This window comes from Megachile rotundata, chromosome 8 (assembly GCF_050947335.1).
Source record: "Megachile rotundata isolate GNS110a chromosome 8, iyMegRotu1, whole genome shotgun sequence".
Classification (NCBI taxonomy): Eukaryota; Metazoa; Arthropoda; class Insecta; order Hymenoptera; family Megachilidae; genus Megachile; species Megachile rotundata.
Window position 1 is genome coordinate 17,652,717 of NC_134990.1, and position 25,231 is coordinate 17,677,947.

Sequence of the window (25,231 nt, forward strand, 5' to 3'; positions counted from 1 at the left end):
ACTTTTAGTTTCATCACCTAGCGCGTGACAGTCTAACGCTTGTTATACTTTTGCGATTTATTCTAGTATATCGGTGTTCATTAGTATCTTTTGATTAGAAGCGTATATGCATACCGTCAGATTTTGAGGGAGCGTATTTTGAAGAGGAATATTTTGTGAAAGGGGTTGTTGTGGAAAATGTTGAACTCGTTTTGGAAGCGACTTTTATCGTTGCTTTTATTCGTTCTACAGGAATCCTATGCAAATTTTTTTCGCCCCGTGTACACAATTTCTTCGCTCTTATAGCAAAAACACGCCGCTTTTCATGAAATATTCTGATTATGATTCGTTACTTGTTCATCGTGCGATGTCTTGTTCTCGTTTTTAATTTAGCGAATCCGCCGGTTAACCCATGAAAATGTTCATTTTGGATACGCCTTTTATTATATCGCGAGCATATTTTTAGAAGTAGGTCATAATAACCAAAAAATGATATCGAACAGAATGAAGAATATTGGAAGAGACCACCGAGACAAGAGTCGTTATTTTTTGTTTCAATAAGGGGTCGTATGTACGGGAATCCGTGATCGATAACTTCTTTTCTCGCACTCGTTTCGAACACGTAAACCTTTGAATTATGATTTCGTAATTTGCGCGTGTGCACACACTTTGCCGCTGCTTTTGTCACGACTGCTACACTTCTGATGGTTATTTGTTGTCTTGTTCCTTATTCCACGATATTCTTTCATTTAGCCGTACAAACATTTTCCTCGCTACTTTTCTCCTGACGCGACGGTTCATTTCAACTCCGTGTATCGCAAAATCGTCGTACCGGGGCCGAGAGATTTACTAGATTAGGAAAGTCCCAGGGTTTAAGATTACCTTCTGTCAGATACAGCCGCGAGTCCTTGGAGTGTGCTTAAAAAACACAAGAGAAGTCAAACACAAGAGAAGAAGGAGAAAACGGGCTGATATTCGATGTAGAGTCGATCATTTTATTTATTAATTTCTATATTATTTGATTTTTCTTATAATTAAAGTCCTTTTCCGTAATTTTACTCGTGGTCAGAACTTTGGAAATTTTCTAAGGGAGCACCATAAACAGCTACAAGTATATAAAATAATTAATGTAGCGTGCAGTTATTATGTAATTAGCGAAATCTGCATTCACGACCAGAGGTTAAAAGTACGCGCTTTAAATATAAATGCGACTTACACAAATTTATGCAATGATGTTTTTACCTTTTTCCGCATTTAATTCCCTTTATGACTGGAATTTTCCCGAATTCAAATTACGTTTCTCCGAATATACACAAGCGCATCAATTGACTAACGAGATAATAAATACTACCAGAGTAATAATCTTTTAATTAAAGTGCATCGAGTTATCTCCTTTTAGTACGATTCTGAGAGATCGGCAAATTTACAATTTAGTCGGTTATAATTTATCTCTTGTTTGTACGATCGATATTCGGGTGCGATAAAGCGTGTTAAAAGGTCCATCGTTTTCATCGAAACGCAGTAAAGTTAAACGCGATGTAGGTAGACGAATTATAACGAACGGAAAGTAATTACTATGTCATTGATTCAATTGTGTTTAATGATTAGCCAGTAACACGTGTTATAAAAGTTCTAATTCGTTAATTAGCGTGGCCGGGATAAGCGATGACCTTCCTATTCTATACCCGTGAAATAGGCGTGGTTAGCTATTGATCTCTTGATCGAGGTAAACTTTACGATGTTCTTGTAACCATTGTGTTCGGTTAGGATCAATTTTCAATAATGGATGCACTTTGCTACATCGGTCGAAAGAGGTAGGCAGATTAATTTCACGAGTCAAAAACTTCTGATCGATATTTCGCTCGTTTCATTTCAATAACAGATGATTCTGTTTCGTTCGTCGAATAAGTAGAATGTTTTATTCGGAAATAATCGAATATTCCATTTCAACTTTCTATTGTTTGTTAAGATATCGGGTCTCCGGTATACGATTCAAGATTGAAACGTCCAATTTTTCGACGCATCAAAGTTTCAGGCTGTATATGCGGTTTATATCCAATCTAAGTAATCGTAACAAAGGGAGGCAGTAAGGAGAACATATAGGCAGCAAGAATTTAAAGCCTCGAATCCAATAAATCAGTTTAACGTGGATGCTGGATGAAGTTGGAGCGTTATACGAGAAGTTTGGATAGCTCTTGCCATGGACGAAAATCAAACTGCGTAACTGTTCTCGAGTCGAACGAGCGGATTTATCGTTCGTTTACGAATCTGCAAGTTATCGATGTAAAGTTCAAACTCTCCAGCAGATACTAATAGAAGCACCTTCGTAGACTACGAAATTGAATGTAAAAAATTATTTATCGGTTTTTCGGGACGAAGTCGAGTTAATAACCGGGAAACGGTGATGTCGTATATAAAAATGCTTCCAATTTTAGGATCGTTACGTAACGTTGTAGCAATATATCGCGACGGGTGGCACGATATTGGGCCATCATTAATCACTGCCTTTTACCGATCGTATACTCAATAAAATTCACGTTCCGCGGTTGCGATTAACTTTTTCTCGTTGTCGAGTACCATTATTAAGAAGGTACGCGAGAATCAAGGATGAAAGAAGACTTTATCGACTATACTTAAGCTTTATCTCGAGTAATTTAGCGAATGTTAATAGCCAGAGGCGGGACAGAAAGAACAGATACCGTTGCAAAATGTTTCATTCGGTAGTCGCTTCGATAATCTATCGGTAGTTTATCGACGATCGGTTAATCGCTATTTTCCTTAACCTTTTACGTAAGCTCACGCGTTTCCCAGATTGCAGGAGTAGATGAAATTATGCAACGATTGGCACCTTAACCGAAACTTCTCTTTCAAAGCGTCAGATTCGTTTGACGTTCGCATTTCGAACGAGACATTCGCGATGTAATAATAGCGAATAAAATTTGCCGACTTCAACGAGAGACTATTAAGATCTTACGCGTCGATTTTATCTCGCGAACAGATTGCATCGAGTCGGAGTTTCATTAGAAACGGACTGGTATATCTTTTGTTGAAAGTTAATTAACAAAAGGAGTTTCCTTGTTAACAAGAAGCATAGTTCTTCGTCCGGATCAGTGTCAAGTACCGTCGAGTGCTATTGGAAGGAACATTTAAGCCTTTCATTCAATTTATGCACCTGTTCTCCTCGATATCGCGATGGAAATTTTACTGGTACATTTCTCTATTCAGATTTAAATTGTCGCGTTAAATTTACCGAAAGTTTCGTTAAGAGGTAATTAGCTCGTTAACGACGATTCCGAGAATCCGCATTCGTGCCGATTTCCAAATTTCCTTCGATGAGTTAGAAATTAACGCAAGATTATATAAAGTTTCTACTAAAAAAGCAAACGTCCATATTGCGTTTGTTGCGAGTAGGCGAGCCAACAGCGGATCTGGCGCATTGTCCTTTTAAGAAAATGAAGCTCGACGTAGCCAACTCGTGTTTACAAAATAGTACTCTTCAGAAATAACGTACAAGTCTCGTGTCCGGCTTAGTCAGTTGCATGTTGTATAAGCCGATGCATAATCAGTCGGGACTCGGGTAGAAATAGTTCGACTACTCTTTCCACTCGGAGAAAATGAATTTTTTATCGTCGCATCGGACGAACAATGATCAGCGGCCGGACAGTGTTTACATCGAGGAACTTTCGTTTCTATTTGTTAATTAATTGAAAGGTCGGCTCGATTATAGACTACAGGAAACTGAAGGTTGATGCTTGAGTCAAGGATAAACACACAGGCGAAGAGAGAACGGTTGTTCGAAATTTCGAGCCAGTGTACCGTAACCCGTGAGCTAGCTAGTATCGTGGGTTGAATTTATTCCGCGAAACGGCAAACATGCATTGTAAATTGTAAATATAAACCAACGGGATCTTGATGGATATGTTTGATAAGAATATTTAGCTTCCGAACGTTTATATCTGTGCAGTCGCGAGTGTAAATTATTGTGCTTTAGTGACAAATCGACGTTGAAAGGGTATTAGCGGGTTGATGATGATGGGGGTTGCCGAAGGAAAACAGTGTTACACGTGCGATTAAGATCGTACCAATTTCGTAAGTTACGCATACATGTGCAAGTTATAAATTATTTTCTTTTTGTTAATTACTAAATCGTATGAAAATTGATGTAATTGTACGGTAGTGAACGCGTTAACAATAGATCCTCGGAAGATAATCGGATTAAGGAGTAGCGTTCCTGGCGGGCAAGACGGAAGAGGATTTCCATGATTGTATTAGCTGGAGTGTGACAACCTGACGCTGGTTGCGCACCGAGCTCGAAGAATCTCGTTGTTCTAATTTACTGGAACGAAGCGTTTAGCGCTTAACGTAACACGCGATCGACGTTCCCGTTCAATGTTCAGAGACGGTTGTTTTGTCACCGTGATGTATCGCCTTCTAGTTATTCTGTCCGGCGTTACAAATGTTGTCGGTGTTCGCGATCGACGCTGAAATTAATCGAGGTCTTCGGACAGCTGAATTTAAAGTGCATTCGGTTGCAAGTGACGGAAATGCGATTAGTCCAGAAACTCTGCGTTGACACGCGTTAGCAGAATGATTCGTTAAATAGTTAATTAACGACGAGCGGAACTTATCGCTACGCAGAATTTCAGCTTTCGGATACTTAAATACTCGCTAATTAACAGGAGCTATCCCCAAATATCGCTATTCAATCCTGCTACACATTGTGGCGAGCTTACGCCCTCAAATATTTGGGGGCTGTTACTACGCTAAGGGCTGCAGTTAAGCAACCTGATACGTTCAATTTACGCTACGCGCTAAATACTTGCTAATTAACTGTAGCTATTCCCGAGTGCCCCATTCGGATACGTTAAACACTGTGGCGAGCTTAACCGGTCAAAATACGTGCTACAATATTATCTAGTAATTAAACCGAGGACTGCCGTAAAGTTATCCGATAATATTTAACTACATGTATGTTACGCGTTAAATGCTTGCCAATTAACCAACGCTGTTTCGAACTATCGTAGATTTCGAAATGTATATATTTCTGTTTTATCGGATTAAAATCATTGGAATTTCAGGCGTCACGTAATAATTTGTCCGGCTAATTAACAGTGTTTCCTTTGTCGTGTGCAGGTGTTAGGAGGACTAGGACGCAGAATGTCGAGCGGCGACAAGGCTTCACCGAGCCTGACCATCGATCGCGCCGCATTTCTCCTGCTGAGGGTGAAGAAAGCCTTCAGGAAGAAGAAGCAACAGCGAAAGGAGAAGAGGTGAGTACTCTACCAGCTTTCCATCCTTTTCAAACGTTTCGCGAAAAACAACGCCTTCGGGCGTGAAAAATGCTGTAACAAACGGACGATCATTTAGAAAACTCCTTGGTTTTTTACGGCCGCGGTAAAAGCACAACAAGGATAATGTTCGACATAGTAGATCTTACAAAATTCTTCCGTAACGTGTAGTAACATTCCTTCGTTTTATTACGCGTTATCAACGTTCTCGGAGCATTCTTCCTCGAACGAGCTCCTCTTCCTTACACTGGGAATTATTTATGAGGCAATTCGCTACGTACGTCGTCGTCCCTTTCGCAGCGGTCGAACTTAATATACAGTTACATATTTTCACGATATTCCGGCTAGTCGTTCAATCTGAGGGAGTTTAATCGAGCCATCGAAGCTTGCAAAATCATCGGGCGTGGTTAGGGAGGCGTGGAACTTCTTCAGATTTTCTATAAACGCGAAATGCAACAGATTGGAATTTCTGCTTCCCTCTATCAAAAAGTGTCCGTCTTCCGTGAAAGGGGCTTTAGAATTTCAAGCTGCTAAGCGTGTTCTACTCGTGTCGCGATTACCTCGCGTGTGTTTCATTCGAAGAAATTACTAAGAGGTGTTTTATGGCTGAAAGGGTTAAACGTTCTACTCGTTCACGATACCAGTAGATTATCATGATTTCTATCACGTACGCTCCATTCAGAGGTTGAGCCCCGTAATTCGCGAGCAGAACCTTATACATTCTCTTACTAGAAAATTAACAAACGGTGCAGAGGCCGTCTAAGAGTCTGACATTTTCTGTTTGCTCATGATATTAATAATTCCCGACAAGCTATACTGAATATTCATAGCGCTTCGTATTCAGACGAACGCATAAAGTTAACAAACGTTCCGCGTTTCCGCCGTAATTTCCGTGCTGGAACTTAATTAAATGGATTCAAACGCGATCGAAGTTCGGTTTTTAAAAATACGATAATAGGAAAAGGTAGAGAGCATTAAATCGGTCTCGTTCGCTGTGAAGCGTGAAATCGAGATGCGATTGGATTTTGTTGCGAGGAATTTCAATCGATTGATATTCATTTGCCGGCGGGTGTTAAAATTTAACCGTCACACAGATTTCGCGCTTTTTCCACACAATCCAGGCATTAGCTTTATTAACTTAAACGTCGCGTTTCGAATGTTCACATTTATATGATAATTTCTGAAATTTGCAAATTTGAATCATTAAAAATTCCACGCATCTTCCTCGTTAGAAAATGGGCTTTCCTTTAGTATACTACGCTTTGATCACGATGTCTCCATCCGTGGAAGTATCGATAACGCGTTGTTAAGAATTTCCTGGCATCACGATGTAACGCGTTAGTTAGGAAAGTTTCCGCTTTCATTCGTAAAGTCGACTGAACTGGTGGGACGAGTAGTTAGTATTTTCCAGCGAAACGTGCAAATTAATGTTTCCAGCAGAAGGACGGCACGCTAGATATGCGCTTATCTATACTTTGCAACGTAATCAACACGAGGTATCGAGGAACGATTTGAAGCGGACCTCCCGAAGCTTTGCTATTCAGGTCGCGCTAAAACTCGATGCTTCGTCGATTCGTGCTCACTGTGAGTGGCTGTCATGAATTTTGATAACCGGAAATCCGAGTGCACCGCGTCGAGGACCATCTCCGTGATAGCGGTACCGCAGCGAATCTGAATAGAAGAGTAGAATGCAATTTACTTTCGAAGAAACAGATAATGCAACCGCATCTTTTTAGATTTCATTTCTTTCCTGGTCTTAACAATTTACGTTCGTTACCTCGTTTTTCCCTTCTTTTCTTCTTAAATATTAGTAACGCATAAATAAGCAGAAATTAATCCGGTAAATATTCAAAGGTAGTTTTATTAGTAGATTTTTGCAGGAGAATGTCGTTGAACGCGGCGCAAAGTTCGAAGATAAATACCGATGTCTGTGTCCGTGTAATTAACCGACTGTGCCTCTTAACGGTTGAGAACACGATCACGTCTGTTTGATTCCTAACGAACGAATATCCGTCGGATTATTCGACGGCAAAGGAAACACGGAAATTCCGTGACTCGAATATTCGCGACGCTACCTAATTTCTATCCCTGTGTAAACGATGTCACGACCCCGATTATTAATTAACCCGAATGGCGATCGCCCTCTCCGAGCTTCGTGTACCACTTTATCAAGGGGTGCGACAAAAAGCGAGAGGGTGTTAAGTGAATTATTACGCGGACTCGTCTCCCAAGAAACTTTGTCGCGATTCTTCCACTATTGCTAACGCATTTAATCGACCAGAGAAGAGAGGGAAATTCTTATCGAATTTCCGTGCCATCGCGTGTTTAAACATCGAAACAGACGGTTAATTAACCTTTGAACGCCGGGTAACATCGCCGGACAATAAAAGGAAATCTGCTCGTTTTCGCGTGGAAATACTCGACAGAATTGCATTTTTGGTTGGTGAATTTTACAAATTCCTGAACTTTAGAATCTCTAAATTTCCACATTTGGAAATTGAAAAACTCGAGCGTCCTCTTCGACTGGCACTTGACCTGCCCATCATTGGCTTAGCCGATATCGATAATCGGATCTTTCGTATAGATAACAGACCGTCCCTTCTTCATCCGTTATATTAAAAGAATTCGAGTTATGAAAGTCTAAGAGATATAGTCGATTCCAATTTTTCCAAGAATATTGCGGTTCAAGATATAATTCGGGTCTATCGATCCCTTGAAAAAAGGATCGCAAATTTATATTCTACAGCGCGCGGTGTAATATACTGAAAATTATTACGTAAAGGGTGCGGTACAAATCGGTGAACGCATCGGTAACGCGTTAATACCGACAATTTAATTATTTTCGATATAGCAATATGATACGAAAGGGATGGATACACTACCGTTTTTACGCCTAGTCTGCCAGGACCATTTATTTTCGGTTTAGTTTTCTATCAGTTGGCACGAGAAGCAGCAAGGGAGCAATCTCGAAAGGAGGTCGAGCAAAATCGAATGGTGCAATTTGCAGAAGACTGTAAGAAGATACAGCGAAGTTCGCTAGCATTCGTAAGATACCGAAATGCCAGTATTTCCGCGATCGCGCATGAAAACTGCTGAATACGTAGCGAACTTGCCTTTCTCTCCAAAATATTCGACTCTTTCGCGAAATAGACAGAAGAAATAGTGTTCGTAAAACCGTTGTACGCTTCTCAGCTACTTGTTAAATCTACGCGCTAGCGATTGTCTCAAAACGGTAGTAACGTAGACCTCTTTACTCGAATAATAATGGCGAATAAAATTACCGTTAAAAAGTTTTCCATCCTCTCGAATGAGACGCAATCTAAAAAACTGGTCGATCCATATCATGTTTTTTGCGTTAAACGGATAATCGTCTTCTTATACATATTTGCGTCGGTTACAGATGGAAAGTTTTTCTTGTGTCTACTTCGTGCTTTTTTGCCACGTACATTATCGAAACGTGGAATTCGTATTCGATTCGATTTTTCTACGATCTTTCTCCAGGAATAAATGCGTTTCCATCGAACCTCTTCGACGCGATAGCAAGAATGTACTTGTTCGCTGAAAAAGCAATTGTTTCATTTTTCTTTCGAAAAATATTGGAAAACGTTTTCGTTTCATCCGATAATTGCTAATATTTACTTTTTTTTCAACGAAGATACGAACTATCCTCGGAATTTTCTTGTACAGAATTTTTACGCTTTTTTTATGGAGCGGAGTCTACGTGTATTCATACTTCGACACCGTAGATACATATATTTGTATGTTAACATATCGAACGTTGATTAATTGCGCGAACATTCGTTAGCTCTCGTCCATTCAGTTATTTTATTCCAACGAGGTAAATGAATTAATTCGAAAGTGCTTTCAAGCAATTCTGACATCGACGCGATTTTTAAACAAAAATTTCGTTCGCCGCCGAATAAAAGAGAAACAAATAAAATTTCGTTCGTGAACACGATAAGTCATGATTTTATATTTTGATCCGACGCGTACATTAAAATAATGGTATTAAATTTCAATTTCCTTTTTCAAATAAAATATTGGTTTACAACATTGGTGTATGGAAAATCAAAGAGTAGTAACAAAGCCTTAATCGAATTGCTGCGTGTTCTTTGCCCTCAGTCTGGAGCCAGCCATTTTTCACGATGCCACGGATAATGCGGGAAGCAGTCGATTCTCGAAGGAAACGTAACACGAACATTTCTTATAAAGCTTTGGTAAAACGTTACCCACGTGTCTTTTCGACAGACAAGATAATTCCAGAAATATTTCTTCGCCAATGCACCATGTAATCGTGATAAATGCTCTTCTGTTCTCTATCGACAAGTTCACTTCCATGGGGGCTGGCAATAACTCGTATCGGAAATGTATTGTAATCGAACAATTAACACGCTGAGTACCGTGTCACCTACATTTGGGAAACGCTCTAACTTGGGAGGAACATTTTCGCTTATCCGGCAGCGAGAAAGTTTATGACATATTTCTACGTATATTCGAGGACAGGATTTTTTACGAATTTCACGCTCAAATTTCGTACGATTGAACCTTAGTCAATTGCAGACGTTCAGATTTTCCTCTTATAAAGAAATGTCACTAGTAGTGGTCTGTTTTATGTCAGAATGTCACAGTTGTCAGTGTACATAGTTAATACTATGCAATTACTCTTAACGGAACGTATATCTGAAAAGCCTTTTTTCTCGAGAGAGTCGTATTCTCGTAGCGAAAATTGCGAGGGAACGAATTGCTGCTTCTTAACTCGTTCCACTTTTTTTTCTCAAGATCATCCTCGAAGCGGACTAACCCTAATTGCCATTGTCACAGGATTGTCACGGTCACGGGGAAATAAAGCGAGGACAAAGATGTCTGAGAATTTGATGATTCTGTAATGTTCTGCGGTTGTGCGAAGACAAGTTTGCGCATCTTTTCTCCTGCACTTTTTATTATTCAGTCCGTCGCTATTCGATCGATAAATTTACAGAATGTTAAAACTTAGAGAATATTACCCTTGTGTGCCACAAATTTGGCGTTATACTTCCCAGGACCTCGAACTTTCTTCTTTGTTATCGAAGAATCTAGGAAACATTTTTGATAAACGATAGTAACCCTTCGACGAAACATTGTTTCCTTTCTTCTCGAACGATATATCACGTTCGACGAAAATAAGGATTTTGATCGATGATCTTTTGCTCGCTTATCTCTAGTACGAGCAATATTTTTTCTTTGGTCACCGATGGTAAATTTATTTTCTCCCGATTATTTTCAATTTTCGTGGCATCAGCTTCTTTCGCGAAAATATTTTCTCGCATCTCTATGGGCGAGAATAGCTACAGTTCGATCGTTCAGAGACGAACTTTATATTGCCGGTATTTCCACGAATTGTTATTTCCTTTGTTGCTTTGAAAAATATGTTCGTATCAAAGGTTTATTCATCATCGCTTTCGAGTTTCCACGAAAACATTTTTCGTCGATCGTGCATTCTGCGAAAGACAGTCATAATTGGGGAGAAGTTTTTCTAATAGAAGTTCGATGAAGTACGAGTCTATAAATTCATTCTCCTATATCATTATCGGTACAATATATTTTCATTTTACGGTGTAACGTTAAAGTTAACGCTACATGGAATCTCGTTTAATTTTCAACCTCTCTCGCGTAAATATTAGTTACTGTCACGAGTCAAAAATTCATAATTTTGCATTGCACGTAAACTGGAACGCGCAAATATAATTCCCTTGGTAATATTTTAGCAGGTATAAATATCAAAGTGTTAACGTACCTACTCGAAAATTTGATTCCTCGATTTCGCAGATAAAACTTTCCATTTTCTACGCTTCGATGCCGGCTTTATTAAGCAGGGAATGAAATATTATCGTCGGCGGTTGTAAATTTCGTGTTTTCCTTGAAAATGATCTTCTTAGGAGATTTAATCTCGACGGATTCGGGCTATGCCCTAGGTTTATGGGAAGTTGGTAGCTTCTGTTACGTATGACCCGATGCAGGTAATTATAGGATGGAGAAGTTAACCGAGGTAAATTCGTTGCTGCTACGTGCCGGTGGCGTAGCCTGCAAATTGGCCGACTATTTATCGAACAAATCGGTAATCAGCCTGATGACCGATTCGCCGGATTACTTCTCGCATTTTATTCGATTCGATATTCGAGTTTTAATCGACGTTCCCTCCTCGTTTATCAGTTGCGTACATGACCTTATTCGTCGTGCAATATTTCACTTGCAAAATAATGTACGGGGGAGGGTATCGATCGATCTCTTCTTGCAATTTTTAACTTCGAGTCGATGGCAATTAAACGAAACAAATTTCAACGGGTTTAATATAGTACGAGAGAGAATGCGAACGTAAGTACGTGGCCATTTTTGTTAAATTTAAGGTACTCGAAAAGGTTGATTCGAATAATAATCGATCGCTACTGGGACAGGGACACGCGTCGACGTGGAGGAGAAACAGAAGAAAGGGACATTTATCGATCGGTAAAATTGACGCGACAGATTATAGCGATTATGGAACCTTTCGTCGTAGGTCGAGCGGTCGAACAATTTTCCTATCTCACAACCTTTCGATACCTTCTTTCCGCAGAAGTAAACGGGTTTCGTTTCTGTCGTGAATTTAAATTATTCGGCGTAAACGATTTTCCGCTCGACGAGCAACCAGCTACGGAGAAAGACTAGGTCGATCGGTAATGTCGATGAATATTCATTGGTCCAGCGTATTTGTTTGCGGGATAATAAATTGCATCGTCAACTCGAATTTATGCGGCGGTAGATAATGAACGTCGAAAGCGACAGTCGAAAGTAATAAATAAGTACCCTTCTTCGGATAAGAAATTCATTTATTTTCTAGAACAAGTTCTTATCGAATTGCGGTGTTCGCTGTTTAAAATAATACCCAATCGATCGAGGCAGCTTAAGCGTAATTTATTCGATCACCAGGATTAATGAATAGAAATACCGGGTATATAATATTATCCTGTAACGTACACGAAAAGTGGGAAACGAGAGGCTGTTCGTTATACGATGGAATTTATTAATCAACGTTCGAAAGTTGTCGATAAAAATAAAGAGCCGAAGAAGAATAGAAATTAATCGATTAATTGGTCGAAACGCATAGACATCGAGTATAAGATGTCGTTCCAAGGAGCATCGTTTAATGAACACCATCTGTTTCACGGAACTTGGCTCGGCTACCATTTTCAATGGCGCCGTGAAACCATTAGCTGCATTTACACGTGCGCAGTGTCGTCGTAAATGGCCAACACTATAACCGTACAGGTGTGTGTGTGTGTGTTCCATTTTGTCAGCCTCTCGACCTACCTACACCTGGAAACTGTCACGCTCCCTTGAATCTACGGAGAACGGATGTCGTTCAGCCTGTCGTTAAATCTCTGCAGAAAACTCATTTTTCGCTTCGTTTTCAACGAAATTCCAAATAACAACGTACTCGATAAATATTCGATCGACAGCGTATTTCTATGCAGATAGAGATATTCTAAATACGACCTCGGCGAGCAGAGTATCTTGAGTTAAAACGCAACTGTTCTACGATAATTCTTTCGACGTGCAGAAAGTTTGCGTGTGAACGCGAGCGAAGCGTGACGAGTAATAAGGGGAATTTTATTGTAGAATATCGCCAGGTAACGCTCTGGAAGAAAGATTGCCGCATTCGTTTCTAAATATGCATACGAATCGCTGCAAATTTCTTTTCATATCTATACATTCGTAGCGCTGTTGCATCGTCGGAACTTATTTTTGCATCAACTGTCGCATCTTTGCTATTTGAAAAATATTCATGACATGTCCTCGTTTTCCGTGTATTTTTTTCGTGAAACTATAAACGAGATTCTCATTAAGGAAAGAAAAAAGCTCGTTAACCTTAACGAGACTTAACCGGCTAATTCCCTTTGACACTGAAAATCCGTTCTCGTAGATGCACGAATCTCTGGTGCTTCATTTTGTTCTTTGATACAGCTGATCCGTGAAACGTTTGACCCGCGTACACCTTTTAAATGCATTCGATTTAAAACCGATCGCTTCTCGAACACTTTGCAGACGTTGCTTTCCATCAGGCAATTACTATTCTTCCTGATCAATCTCTGATCGATCTCGAATCTAATCACGCTTTCTGTTAGCCAAACCTTCTTGGAATGCGTCGATTAAATTCTTTTCTTCCGGACGAATCGGAAACCGAAGATATAGAACGTTTCGTAACAGTCTCCAACACTCGACGAAAGAAAATAGAACGAATCGATCAATCTTTACGAGACTGAGAATTTAAAATATCATCGAAAACACGGAGTTAATCGTAAGAGGCGTACGATAAAAGCATTATTTCGCTTTGTCTTGTCACTCGTCGAAGTGCCTTAAATACCCTGCTTACCTTTTCCAAGGGATTAAAGAATACCGGACGACACCAGGAAATAGGGAAAATGACAGTTCTATTTTCTCGACCAGTCGAATGGACACATCGTTATTTAGCCTGACAGTGTTTGCCACGATAGAACGTTGTGGCGTATCCGATGACGATGTTTCTTTCGAAGAAACCTACGTATGTACCATACGACAACCGATTCAAACGAACGAAATACGTTGCAACAGGAATTTAAATATCTTTGTTTTCTCTGAATTTCTTGATAAGACGATACCGAGTCGTAGAACACGTCCGAGTAATCTCTGATCAGATTTCGAATGAATTGTAAGCGCACTTCGAGGGCCTGTGATCGCCTTAAAAATCTGAACGAGCCGAATCTAGGCCAGGTCTTTGATCAGGAACCTCGAGAACCGAGATTTCTGGGAACCTCTTTTATTCCTGACGAAAATTTCCCCGAAATAGCGAGCCTATTCCTTAGTCCCGAAAAATTAGAGAATAATAATACTTAAAATAGCAGCGTAAACTGTATCTTCGACCGTGAATTATGTGGACAAGCTACGACCGTGGAAAGTTTGAAATCGTGCTTTTTTTATGAAAATTTTCAATATTTCACAATGGTATACCACCCGAATTTTGTCCTGTTATTTGCACAAGCGTGAAACGTTTGCATTTGAAAACATGAAACCTGCGAACACGGTGTCAGAAAGTGTCAACTCTTTAATTTAAACATTTTTTGTTGTATTGTACGCGGTGTTTGCGCAGTCCGTTCGTTAGTTACATTACATAACAATTTAATCTTTTATACCGTACAGTTTTCAACTCATGAAACATTAATAAAACATTGATGCACTCGGGGGATAATCGGCGTATTGTGTGCTATTTCGTAATTGTAGGTTGACGCAATTGTAAGGATTAAAATTCCATTGTTGTGTCGCTTGTTTTAGTTACTAAATAAAAGAAGAACAATTACACTTCGATTTTTACTCTTCGTATTACATTTTGTTTCCGTACACGGTGCAACTTATTTGTTGTTCGCGTTTGACACTGTTCTACAATAAATTTTACATTATTCAACAGTTATATCCATACGCGAATAAAATGGAGGAAAAAATTGACGGGCAACCGAAAGAGAGAAAACTCTAATAGGGCGAAGATCAGCACGGAAGATACATATTGCGTTACACGACAAGAACAAGCAAATCAATCATAGTCGATCTCGTAGACGAAGATCGATCATGTTGGACACTTGTAGTAACGCGATATCCATCTTTGTTTCGTACTTAACCCAAAAATCTGTGCGACGTGTATCGAAGTAGACTATTAAAAGTAAGGTCGAGATTAGTTGTCCTCGATTTTTGATTACGTAGAATATAAAGTTAAAGAGTTTAAAATATAAAGAGAGCCGAAAAGTTTCGGAACAGAGAAAAGAGGAGAAGAATCGAAAGTCCTGGTAAGCTATAAAATCCCTCTAAAAGTGCTTTGTTTCCTGCTCGAAAGAAAGGTGTCGAGAACGTGTAAATACGCGATGGAATCGATTCGTCTCTATCCCCAGAGTAATGAGGATCGATTAAATCTCGACCAGTGTTCGCTTTATTTCGTTTTCACCCTTGCAACTATTCTGTCGCGGTGCAGTTGTGAAAATCGCAGCCACATGTACAACCAACTCGCGATGACCCAGTTTTCGATCTCGCTTTTGTACAGGTTTATCCGCCACGCTTCGTCACCTTGCACGCGTTAATAAAGTCGCTCGCTCGTACAAGTTGGCGGAGACCTTCTCTCCCTGTTTCTCTCTTCTCTTTGTCCGAAGACAGCTTGGAATCCGAGATGGGAATCGAAGGCTCAATTAAGGGTCGAGCCGAGGCGAACTTACTTCTCGATGAATGGAGGGTGAATCTTTCTCGGCGACCTCGAAATGCATTAACACTTTGACCCACGTGCTTAACTCGTCGACAGTTTCGACGCTCGACAATTCTATTTTTAATGGATTTGATCCGTTAATACGACGATCATTCGATCGCGAGCGCAAATTCAATACTTTTCCTTAAGAGGTAATATTACTTCGATATTTATATTGGAATCGTCTGGATTATTAACTCTCGAAAGAACCGTATTCTCCGTAACGCGAATTTTAATTAAATACTTTGCATTTCGTTTCGCTTTATGTCGCACATTGTAGGAAATTCAGTTCGACGGTAACGTAGAACGAGTACGTCAGTCGAATCGGCGAAATCTGATTGACAGTCTTGCCGTTTCCGATGAATCGCTATCGACCTACGTGAAATCGAGAAGATCTCTCGTATAGGATTTTCATCGACAATTCCGGATTCGTTTTTTCTTTACTTCCTGTCGATTCGTCGTTCGCTCGTCGTTCTCTTTTACAGTATCTCCAAGTTTCTCTTTCGCCTTCGACCGAGACAAATCTAATTTAGCCGTGAAAAAGTGCAGCGCAAAATGCGAGCATAATACTGGGAGAATTCTCTTTCGTGAGAAGCAACCGTAAATTCACGGTAAAACGCTGACATTTTTTTGACCAGGTTTACTCTTGTCACGAACGGAATATATCGATGGACGAGTCGACCCCTAAGGGAATAAAATATCCGGATAAAATTGCATCAGATCCTTTCTGACACTGCTACGGAAATTTGTACCTTTGCTGACGAAAGGTATCGCCTTTTGAACTGTAACGCGTTCAGAAAATATTTTTGTTTCGCTTTAGAATACTTTTAGTAGGTAACGACGAATAGAAAACGTAGAAAGTAAGTAGCGTACATGATCAGACAAGTAGAATAGGCAGAGCGCGTGGTCGGACAGGCGGCGAAAAACTCTAGATTGCCGAATAATTGGAACAAAAACGATATAGCCTCCTTGTCTGACAATCTGTAGCGCCCTTCCACTTGTCTGGCTATACACTGTACATCTGTCCTGCTTGTCCGACAACACAAAGTACTCTTTCACGTGTCCGACGATACACACTAACTATTCTACTTGTCTGACAATCTACATCGTCCTTTCACACGATTAACTCTACCGCATTCTACTACTGTGCCAATTTACGTATCGCGTCTCACTGGTCTGACCGACACTGTTGCCTTTCTACTTGTCAGACGATCTCTAGTGCTCTTTCGCTTGTCTGCTAGTACACCGTGTCTTCTATTTGTTTCACGATCTAATAGCGTCTTCGAGAATACCAATAGTCCCAAGGATGTTTACGCGACAATCTAGGCATCTTGTTGCCTCGGGGTCATCTCGGTACCTTTTCACGGACAGTGTGTTCTATTATCTCTTGTAAAGTCGACGTCGTTTGCCGTGGTTTCCAAAGCTGTGCACCGTTATATCGGTTTCTACAAAAGCAGAGCGCTCTGTGCACGCTTTCTACAAATCGAGATAGTTTGTTTGAATTCCTGGCGACCTACAAACGTATCGCTATCGATCAATCTCGTCAACTTGTTCGCGTCTACCCGTTTTCAATCGATATTATGTATCGATTATGTATGTAGAATGCACAGGTAAAGTTTCCGGACTAGACTCGAGAAATTTAATTAGTTCAGTGATACGGAGACGAAATCGTAAGCACGTAGGATTACAAAGTTTCTCGAGGTTAGTCTTCTACTATTACGGCCTTGGTTGTTAGATCGATGAAACTTGGTTCTGGAGCTCCAGGCATTTTAGTGGCTTCGAAAGTCTAATACTTTGGACAGGAAGTGATCCTCGTTTTTCTCGTGTTGTTTACTCGTCTTTTCGCCGAGGGTCGCTCGTTCGCGCGTAATTTTCGCTCTTTGGTAACTTTTTCTCTCTCTGTTCGAGACAGAGTTCGAATCGACGGACAAAGCAACTCTGTTTCCGCTTCGAAATTTTACGCAACCCTTTTAACAATTATTTTCCACGGAATTTTCCTTTCCTCTGCGTAGTACGATTGACCATGTTCGTACAGCGATATAATTTAAATTTTTGCATTTTGCTGCAACGCCGCAATTGCGCACTGCAGTCGAAATCCCACGCTCGCTGCTTTCAACTTTTGAACATAAAATTAGAAACGTTTTTTATAGAACGCGGAAACATCGGTCCAAAAATATAATATTTTTCCATTCGCGATCTTTCTAAAAATACGATTCGACCCAGTTTGCGTGTTTCGTTTCCGAGACCTTCGGGTGTCGCGAACTTTTCCAATCTTTCAACGATAAAAAAGAGAAATTCGTTAACCTCGTGGAAGACCGGAAGTGTCGAGAGGAATTATGAGAGAGTGGCGCGAGTCGACCGGTAGTCGAGTAAAAAGTAAATGAAAACGAAAATCCAACGGCCGTAGAAGGGTTTCCGGGATGCAAGAAAACTGTTGCCTCCTTTGAAAAATTTCTCGTCACGTTGCGAAGCTGAGAACGTGCCGTCGGCGAGGTGCACACGGCTTTCTCGGTAATAAAGAAAAATCGCTATAGAAGATCTTTTTTTCCCCGCGTATCTTTTCAGCGCAAAAAAAAAAGGAAACGAACAACGCCTACCGGTCAGCTTAGCAGCAAAACCCACGCGCAACGACGATGATTATCTCCGAGAACAGGGTAGATTAATCGGTTTTGCGCGATAATGGAAATTTTCATCTTTCTTTTCGCCGAAATTATTCAGTGAAAATTGTGGACATAGAACAAACAGGAATACGAAGATCCGATCAAGTTTTCCGGAAATATTAACTGCGGGATATGATCCGTCGTCGGCTTAAAGTCGTTTAATGCGAAATGTCGATACACTATGGACAATGGAAAGAGAACAAAAGATGGCGTACGATTTCGCAACTATTATTTGGCCGCTTTATCCAGTCTCGTTTAGCCGTCAGCTTTGTTCGCGTCTCAATTTTCCGATCGTAATTGCAAAAGGTTTGATTGACGGTTCAAAACATTCAGTTTGAAACGCATCACCCCTTTTTGCGTCTTTTCACCAACCTCTTACGCGTTCTCGCTTCGTAGAAATCCATCGACGAGTTGTTATTTTAAAGCCACTTTTGTCGATGCTTTTATTCGGCCGAATAAGCTTTCGAAAGATGGATAGGATCTTTCATCGTATGCGTGTTCGAGCATCCGATATTTATCCCCTTCCACGTTTATTTGTCTTTCTTCGGATATCATGGTATCGTTTTAAACACGAATAATTAGAAAAATGCTGATATTATCGGGGCGACGAGTTCGAATACTTGATAATACTTGTTATCGATTTTACGATCGTATTCGAGATCGTCGAAGATCAAAAGGCAAACAGTCGACGGATCAGTTTCCAAAGTAGAACGAACGGGATCGAATTTCAACGCGATGAAAAAAAACGACGAATTTTACAATCGTTCGAGAAGCTCGTTGAAAGTGCTTCCTTTTCGAGAACGGTTCAATGGTTTAAGTTTTTAAAACGTTTTTGGAACTTTCTTTTCCTTATAGCTTGGTAGTTTTTACTATTTGCAGTTGCCAATTTTCTTCGAACGCTATTTTAGCAAGTTCGAACGAGATTGGACCCGGCAAAGAAAGTGGTGAAAAATACAAGCGTAAACTTCGCATAAATCCTCACAAATTGATTTCAATATTTATTATACAGTTCGCTACTATCTCTCGCAGCACGTCTAATTTAATGATGAAATTTCACCGCGCAAACAGACCGGTTTAACCGCATAATAATCGTAACAAACAAACCGATAGCGTGCATAGTTTTCGTCGAAATTGCATGTTAATATTAGGCAAACGAAAACAGAGATGAAAAGCTATTTTCGAAGACGGGAAAAATAAGAAGAGGATGCCGCGAGAGAGTTGTAAATGACAGGAATGACGAAGAGCATCTTGAAAAATAAGATAGAAATGGGAAACGTGTTGGCAAAAAAAATACACGAGAGTATTGTTAACGCGAACAAGGCAGATGCTAAAAGGAAAAAGAGTAGAAACGAATGGAACAGTAACGCGTCGTAGACAGCACTCGAAGGGAAGTCGACTTCTTTCTGTTTGCTTAATGGATTTTTCTTCCGGTTCTTTCGCGTTTCTTCGTCGACGGTTCAAAACGCGAAATTCGCTGGCCCGGAAAGAATTGTACCACTACGAACTTTATTCGATTATCCACGATCTACTCGTTTGGTAGAAGCATTTTAATTTCTTTCTGAAAGTACACTGATTCGTTTCATATACGATGCAGATAAATGCGCATCTTTTTCGAAGCTTAAAAGAATCGATGCACAACGGACTCTTATCTCGACGAAATTTAAGCTCGAGATATTGACAGCGCGATAAGAAAGCATAAGGAATAACTGTCTGTAAGGTAGAAAATCGATAGGTTGCTATTTATACGACCAGAAAGATTATTGATCACGGTTGAAACACAAGCTAATCCTCCCGTTATCCAAGAAGGCCGTTTTGGCTGATCACAGGCTTGCTGGGACTACTGGCCGCGTGCCTTTCATTTCTTCGACCGATAAATGCAGCCACCTTCCTTTCTCCATGCTGCGCGAGTCAATTTTATTTCGTTTTCGAAACTGCATCGATAATCCTTATTCGTCGAGATTACCAATTCTTAAATATCAAAGTCGACATTAGTTAAGCAACGTCTACGCCGCATCCGATAGAAAGCGGATGGATGAATTTTATCGTGCGACGAGAGAAAACGAGAGGAAACTGGTCGAGAATGTGTCGCAATATTGGATAATTCCCTGTTTCGTAAGCTGAAACGAGCATGAAAAGAGTCTCTCGTTTGCGGGCGTGGAACTGCGATCGATAACAATACGCGATTCCGCGCGCGAAAGATTCGCGGGACAAAGCTCGTTCTCGTTGAATCTCTTTTTTCTCTTTCCAATTAGCGTGGGTTATAATAGGGAGTCCAAAAGCGGAAAATAATGTCACTGGAAAGCTGCAAATGTAAAATACGGAATGAATTTTTCCCTAGCAGCGAGAAGAAGAAAGGCTGACTCGAGAATGCATCGCGAGACAAGTATACCGTTCGTTCATAAATTTTCTTTTTATTTCTCGAAATATTTCATTTAAGTTCGTAATGTTTCGCGCAAAACCGTTACCGAAGTTACGCCGTTTCACTCAATTTATGAGCCATTATTTTTGCGGCATAATGTTTCGCCGATGCAGTTTTTGTCGGGTATCGCGGTGAAGTTAATTTTTAATTTCTGCCGTTGAAAAATTGCTGTGTTTTTCAAACGCGAGCGAGAATATATTTGATTCGAAATTTGTTACAGCGTCCACAAGTTTCATTTCTCTTATCATTAGTATCATCATATTCTCCTGTTCTTATCGTTTTCTATCGAACAGCTATAGTTCGCGCATAAATATTTTGCGAGATTCTATCACGCGACGCATTTCGATTTCGTCTTAAAACGTTCTCATGGCGCATTTATTAAACGGTAGCAAGGGTTTGTTCGTACTATAATTTATCTTTCGAATGCAAAGCATTCGCAACGTGTGCCCGTAGGCTGTTCTACATCGCGACCAGACATCGTGGCAAAATTTATGAGGATGTTAAGCGGTAATGGATGCCAGAAAGTTCAACACGCGTGTAGTATATCGTGTTTCACGAGAACCTATTAATTCTAATTTCGAAGATTTTCGTTTTTACGACGTCGTAATCCATCATCGAAAGCGCAGATTTTACTATATCGGAGGATATTCCTACTAAGATCTTCCGGGTCGAATTTCTGCCGAATACTCCCCTTCTTTACCGGAACCGAAATCGATCCACTCGAAACGAAATGAAAAATTGCCAGAGCTCTCCAACTGCACGCTATACGCAACTATCTCCATTAATTATTCATGCTGGTCGAAAGACGTCTCGTATAAATTTTCAAATTTGCACGATAATTAAATCTAAACAGGTTTATCAAGGAAATACGAGTATATTCCATGAGAGAAAACGTGCTCTATTTTACATATGTCGCTCGAGCTAGAAACAGGTCTCCGAAATCGGGAAATATATACAGTATTTTTCCCAGTTTGGTCACGTTCTCGCGTTTTAGGTCGAGCCGAACGTACGTGTTCCTCTGCTTTTCCACCGAATCTTTGGTTAGTCGAGAGTTTCTCGCCCAAAATGCATGCATCGTTGCTCCTAGACGGTCGAGCAACCACGAAAATCGATCGACGGGAACCGTGCATACCGAGCCAATCGTGTTTTTGCATCGACTCGTTTATTCGCGGAACCTCCCCAAGCTCTTTTACAAAATTGAGGGGAACTAAAGGTCGAGGGCTTGTTCTCCGCGTTCTACCAAACAATTTTTCTTTCTTCTTTGCGGTCTTTAAACGCGCCCGATAAAGTTGAAACCCGATTCGTGCGTTCGCGATCATAGAACAAAGTTGTTTAAGGAACGCGTAACGTATCCCGATGGAAAGATGTTTATACGCGATAGCTTCATACGTTTCGCGAAGAAGAAAATTGCTTCTTGTTTCTATCGTATTCGAGGTAGATTATCGTGAAAAAGAAACCACGATAGATCAAGGGAACTTCTGTCTAAACGATTTTGGTATAGTCAGGTAAATGTGATTGACCGCGAAACATTAAGACGAGCTGTCGGAGGATGAAAACCGAAATACTGCAGACGATCGATCGTATTTTAAGACTGGATATCTTTGATCGAGTACCCAATTTGTTCGTTAATAATATCTGAATTTCAGTTAATAGACTCGAGTTATTTTCGACGATTCTTTTCCAGTGTCTAAGTACGCTTTTCCTATATTTATCTGTATACGATGTGCGTTGTATCGGCGCGCGCAGAAATTCTCGGAGTCCTACGCAATATCGAAGGACGATGCAAAAATTCCTTCAGTTTTAATCCATCCTGCTCTCAATATCTTCTCTTCACCACGAGAAATTCAATCAGATATACTTCTAAATAGTTAATAAAGTTATAGATCGTTAATCGTTATAGGAGGGTGATAAGATTTTTATGGCGATTCGTTCCCCGTCGAAATATGGACGGCGTGATAATGAAAACGTTAAATATAACGCATCGACCATTTCCTTGTTCTCGACCACGATAATGGCTTACGCGTTCATCGTCGAAAAGGTTCGTTCGCTAAAATCCGATCTCGTCAGTCTTCTCGGGGTTTCTTTATTAGCGGCCAAACGTACGAGAGAAATTGCGCGGAGAAAGCGTGACTCCATTGTTCAGGAGAGTATTGTGCCAACGTTGCGTAATTCGATAATATTGCGGGACTAGAAAAGGTACCGGGATAAGTCTTCGCGAAAGGGAAACGAATCTCCTTTGGTTGATCTTACGACGAAGGTTAGGTTCATTGCCAACTTCATTTTTGCAACAGAAAAGTTGTAGCTGGTCGCTGCGCTCGCTAAAAAGGTGTTCTGTAAACGCTCTTTGAATATTTTATTATCGTTTAGGTCTAGGAAATTGGATCTGCTTTGTACATACCAATTAGGAAATCCGTTTGCAGCACAATGTACACCAATTTACCTACATGTTTGTTCGTGTCACGTTGCTCTCAAAGGTCTTTTATTTTTCGTATAGTTTAGCTTCATTTGATTCATCGTGCTCTACCTAGCTCGACAGATTGTGCTCTAAACTCTAAAAGTACTCGCTCTCACGGTAGAGACTTGATCAATAATTGTACGCGATCGATTTTTTATTTTCAAGAGTCTTTCCATTTTTAATTAACCCCCTTTCTACTTATAAAGTCTTTTAAACATTCCCCCTTGCATCGGAGACTATCGAACTCGACTCCCTTCGCATTCGCTAAATTAATTTTTATTAAATCTTACCAGCTCCCACGTTACAGAATTGATCGATAACTCACTTCTTTGATCCTTCCGCAAAATCTCCGCCGCTGAAACAAGGGTGTACTTTCCTTCTGAAAAATTGTTTTCGTGGAAGTCGCCGATATCGTACAACTCGTAGAAAGGCTGGTTGTTACATTCTAACGAGATTCCTTGCACTTTCGACGTCGCTTTACGACACATTCCAGACGATGCTTTTCTTAATTTGACACCTAGCGCCAACAGACACGCCCGTGGAGAACCACAGTCGGGAAATTCCGAGAATTAGATCGAGACTTCCTAACGAACAAGTAACGAAGGGAGTGAAACTCGAGTCGCATCCTCACGGAAGAAACCTCTCCCTGTAGAGTCCTTAACGGAAGAACAAGAAAAAATAAATTCAATCGGTGCTTTGTTCCGTCGTGAACCGAGAAAAGATACGACGTCCTCTGTCTTCTCGTCGGCTCTCATCGAGGAAAATTCGCTTAATATTCTTCGATACTTTTACTCGGATTTTCTAGCGAACCACTGAAATGGAGCTTTGTCGATGATAACGGTGCGAAATATTCCGAACCTTTCGTTCTCTCTGATTTACCAACGTAGAGATCCGAGTGTTTAGAATCGACGTATAAGATTTCGACTGTTAAAAAACTGCTGGTTATTCTTTAGAGTTCGCACGAGAGCCAGCTGAATTTTCATGCTGCGATGAAAATCGACGAGAATCGGGTTTCACAGGATTCGGTAAAAGGAGAGCTCACGATTTCTCTGAAAGCTTCGCTACCGTGTTCCGAGCGAAATTTTGTCATTGGAAAAGCTGATCACCTTGGATAAGACCGTGTGATTTATACCGAGCAAACAGTTTCTTTCCTTCTTTCTATGGAGGATCGTGCTCGAAATATCGTATCTCCGACTCGAGTGTTCGAATAATTTTTATCCGGGAACGTCCAGATGGATGTATTTCGTTCCAGGCGAGAACTTCGAGCCGGATGTTAAATGCACGACGCAACGTCGATATTCGAAAGTACGCTCTCTTAAAATCGTATTCGATCGATGCAAAAACGATTAAATTTAAACTTTCAAGTTACCCATTAAAATGTTGCAATTATTTTTGCGCCAGCCGAATGGCATAAGGTCGGGGATTTGTCTCTGTGAAAAAGTAAAAGCTTCTTTATTGCTTTGATTAATTAACTCGAGAAAGAGCCGCTTTCAAAATTCATGGATTTTCATGTTATCTGATGTAATTAAGGCGAATTTCGTAGTCTAATTGCGTCATTAGTAGTTGTTATTCGTGCAATTCGTGCGACATTTTAATGAGAAAAGACGGTAAACAAACGCCTGGCTGGCTTCTGTAGATCCCCCTTCAGGCTGGCACTCTTGGTCCTGTTTAAAAATTCATTTTCACCAAGTTATATGCATGGTACGCAGCATACATATTCTCGGAAACGAGCACGACGCTGCGACAATTCGCGAACTAAACCAGCGAGTTTCGCGTGATTATTACGTTTAATTGTACCCATCGCGTTAGCACACATCGAGTTAGTACACAGTTAACTCGCTGGGGCATAACAATCAAAATCGTAGTTGTTCCACGATAATTTTCAGTATTTCCAAGGTAGGCGAAGCTAAAATACAGTATCGTTCTCCTTTACCTCTTCGTTGCAAAATTAAAATAGGTTTTTATAAGAAACGTCACGATTTCCAAAGGACTTCGTCGATACAAATTGTACTTTTCGAACTTAACAAATGCTACAAATATTTATGGATGAAAATTCAGAAGCGCATACAAATGTCGGGAAAAATTCCAAAGAAAGGAAAGTTAAGCATCTTGGGTAAAGTTTACAAATCCTGTACAACTCCGTTCAGACACTTCGAA

General features: G+C 40.4%; 1 protein-coding gene across 7 annotated transcripts in view; it reads left to right on the top strand.

The window, feature by feature from the left end:
- Positions 1–25,231, top strand: part of wake (ankyrin repeat and fibronectin type III domain containing protein wide awake) — a 75,711-nt gene that overhangs the window by 13,646 nt on the left and 36,834 nt on the right. For 6 of the 7 annotated variants that reach the window (XM_012297279.2, XM_076534449.1, XM_012297274.2 and 3 more), the window contains one exon: positions 5,113–5,249. In XM_012297279.2, the coding sequence (XP_012152669.1) occupies positions 5,137–5,249 (113 nt within the window). In that variant the 5' untranslated portion in view covers positions 5,113–5,136. Of the gene's footprint in view, positions 1–3,777; positions 4,069–5,112; positions 5,250–25,231 lie in introns of those variants that run through there. The other variant, XM_076534448.1, reaches the window with a different exon arrangement.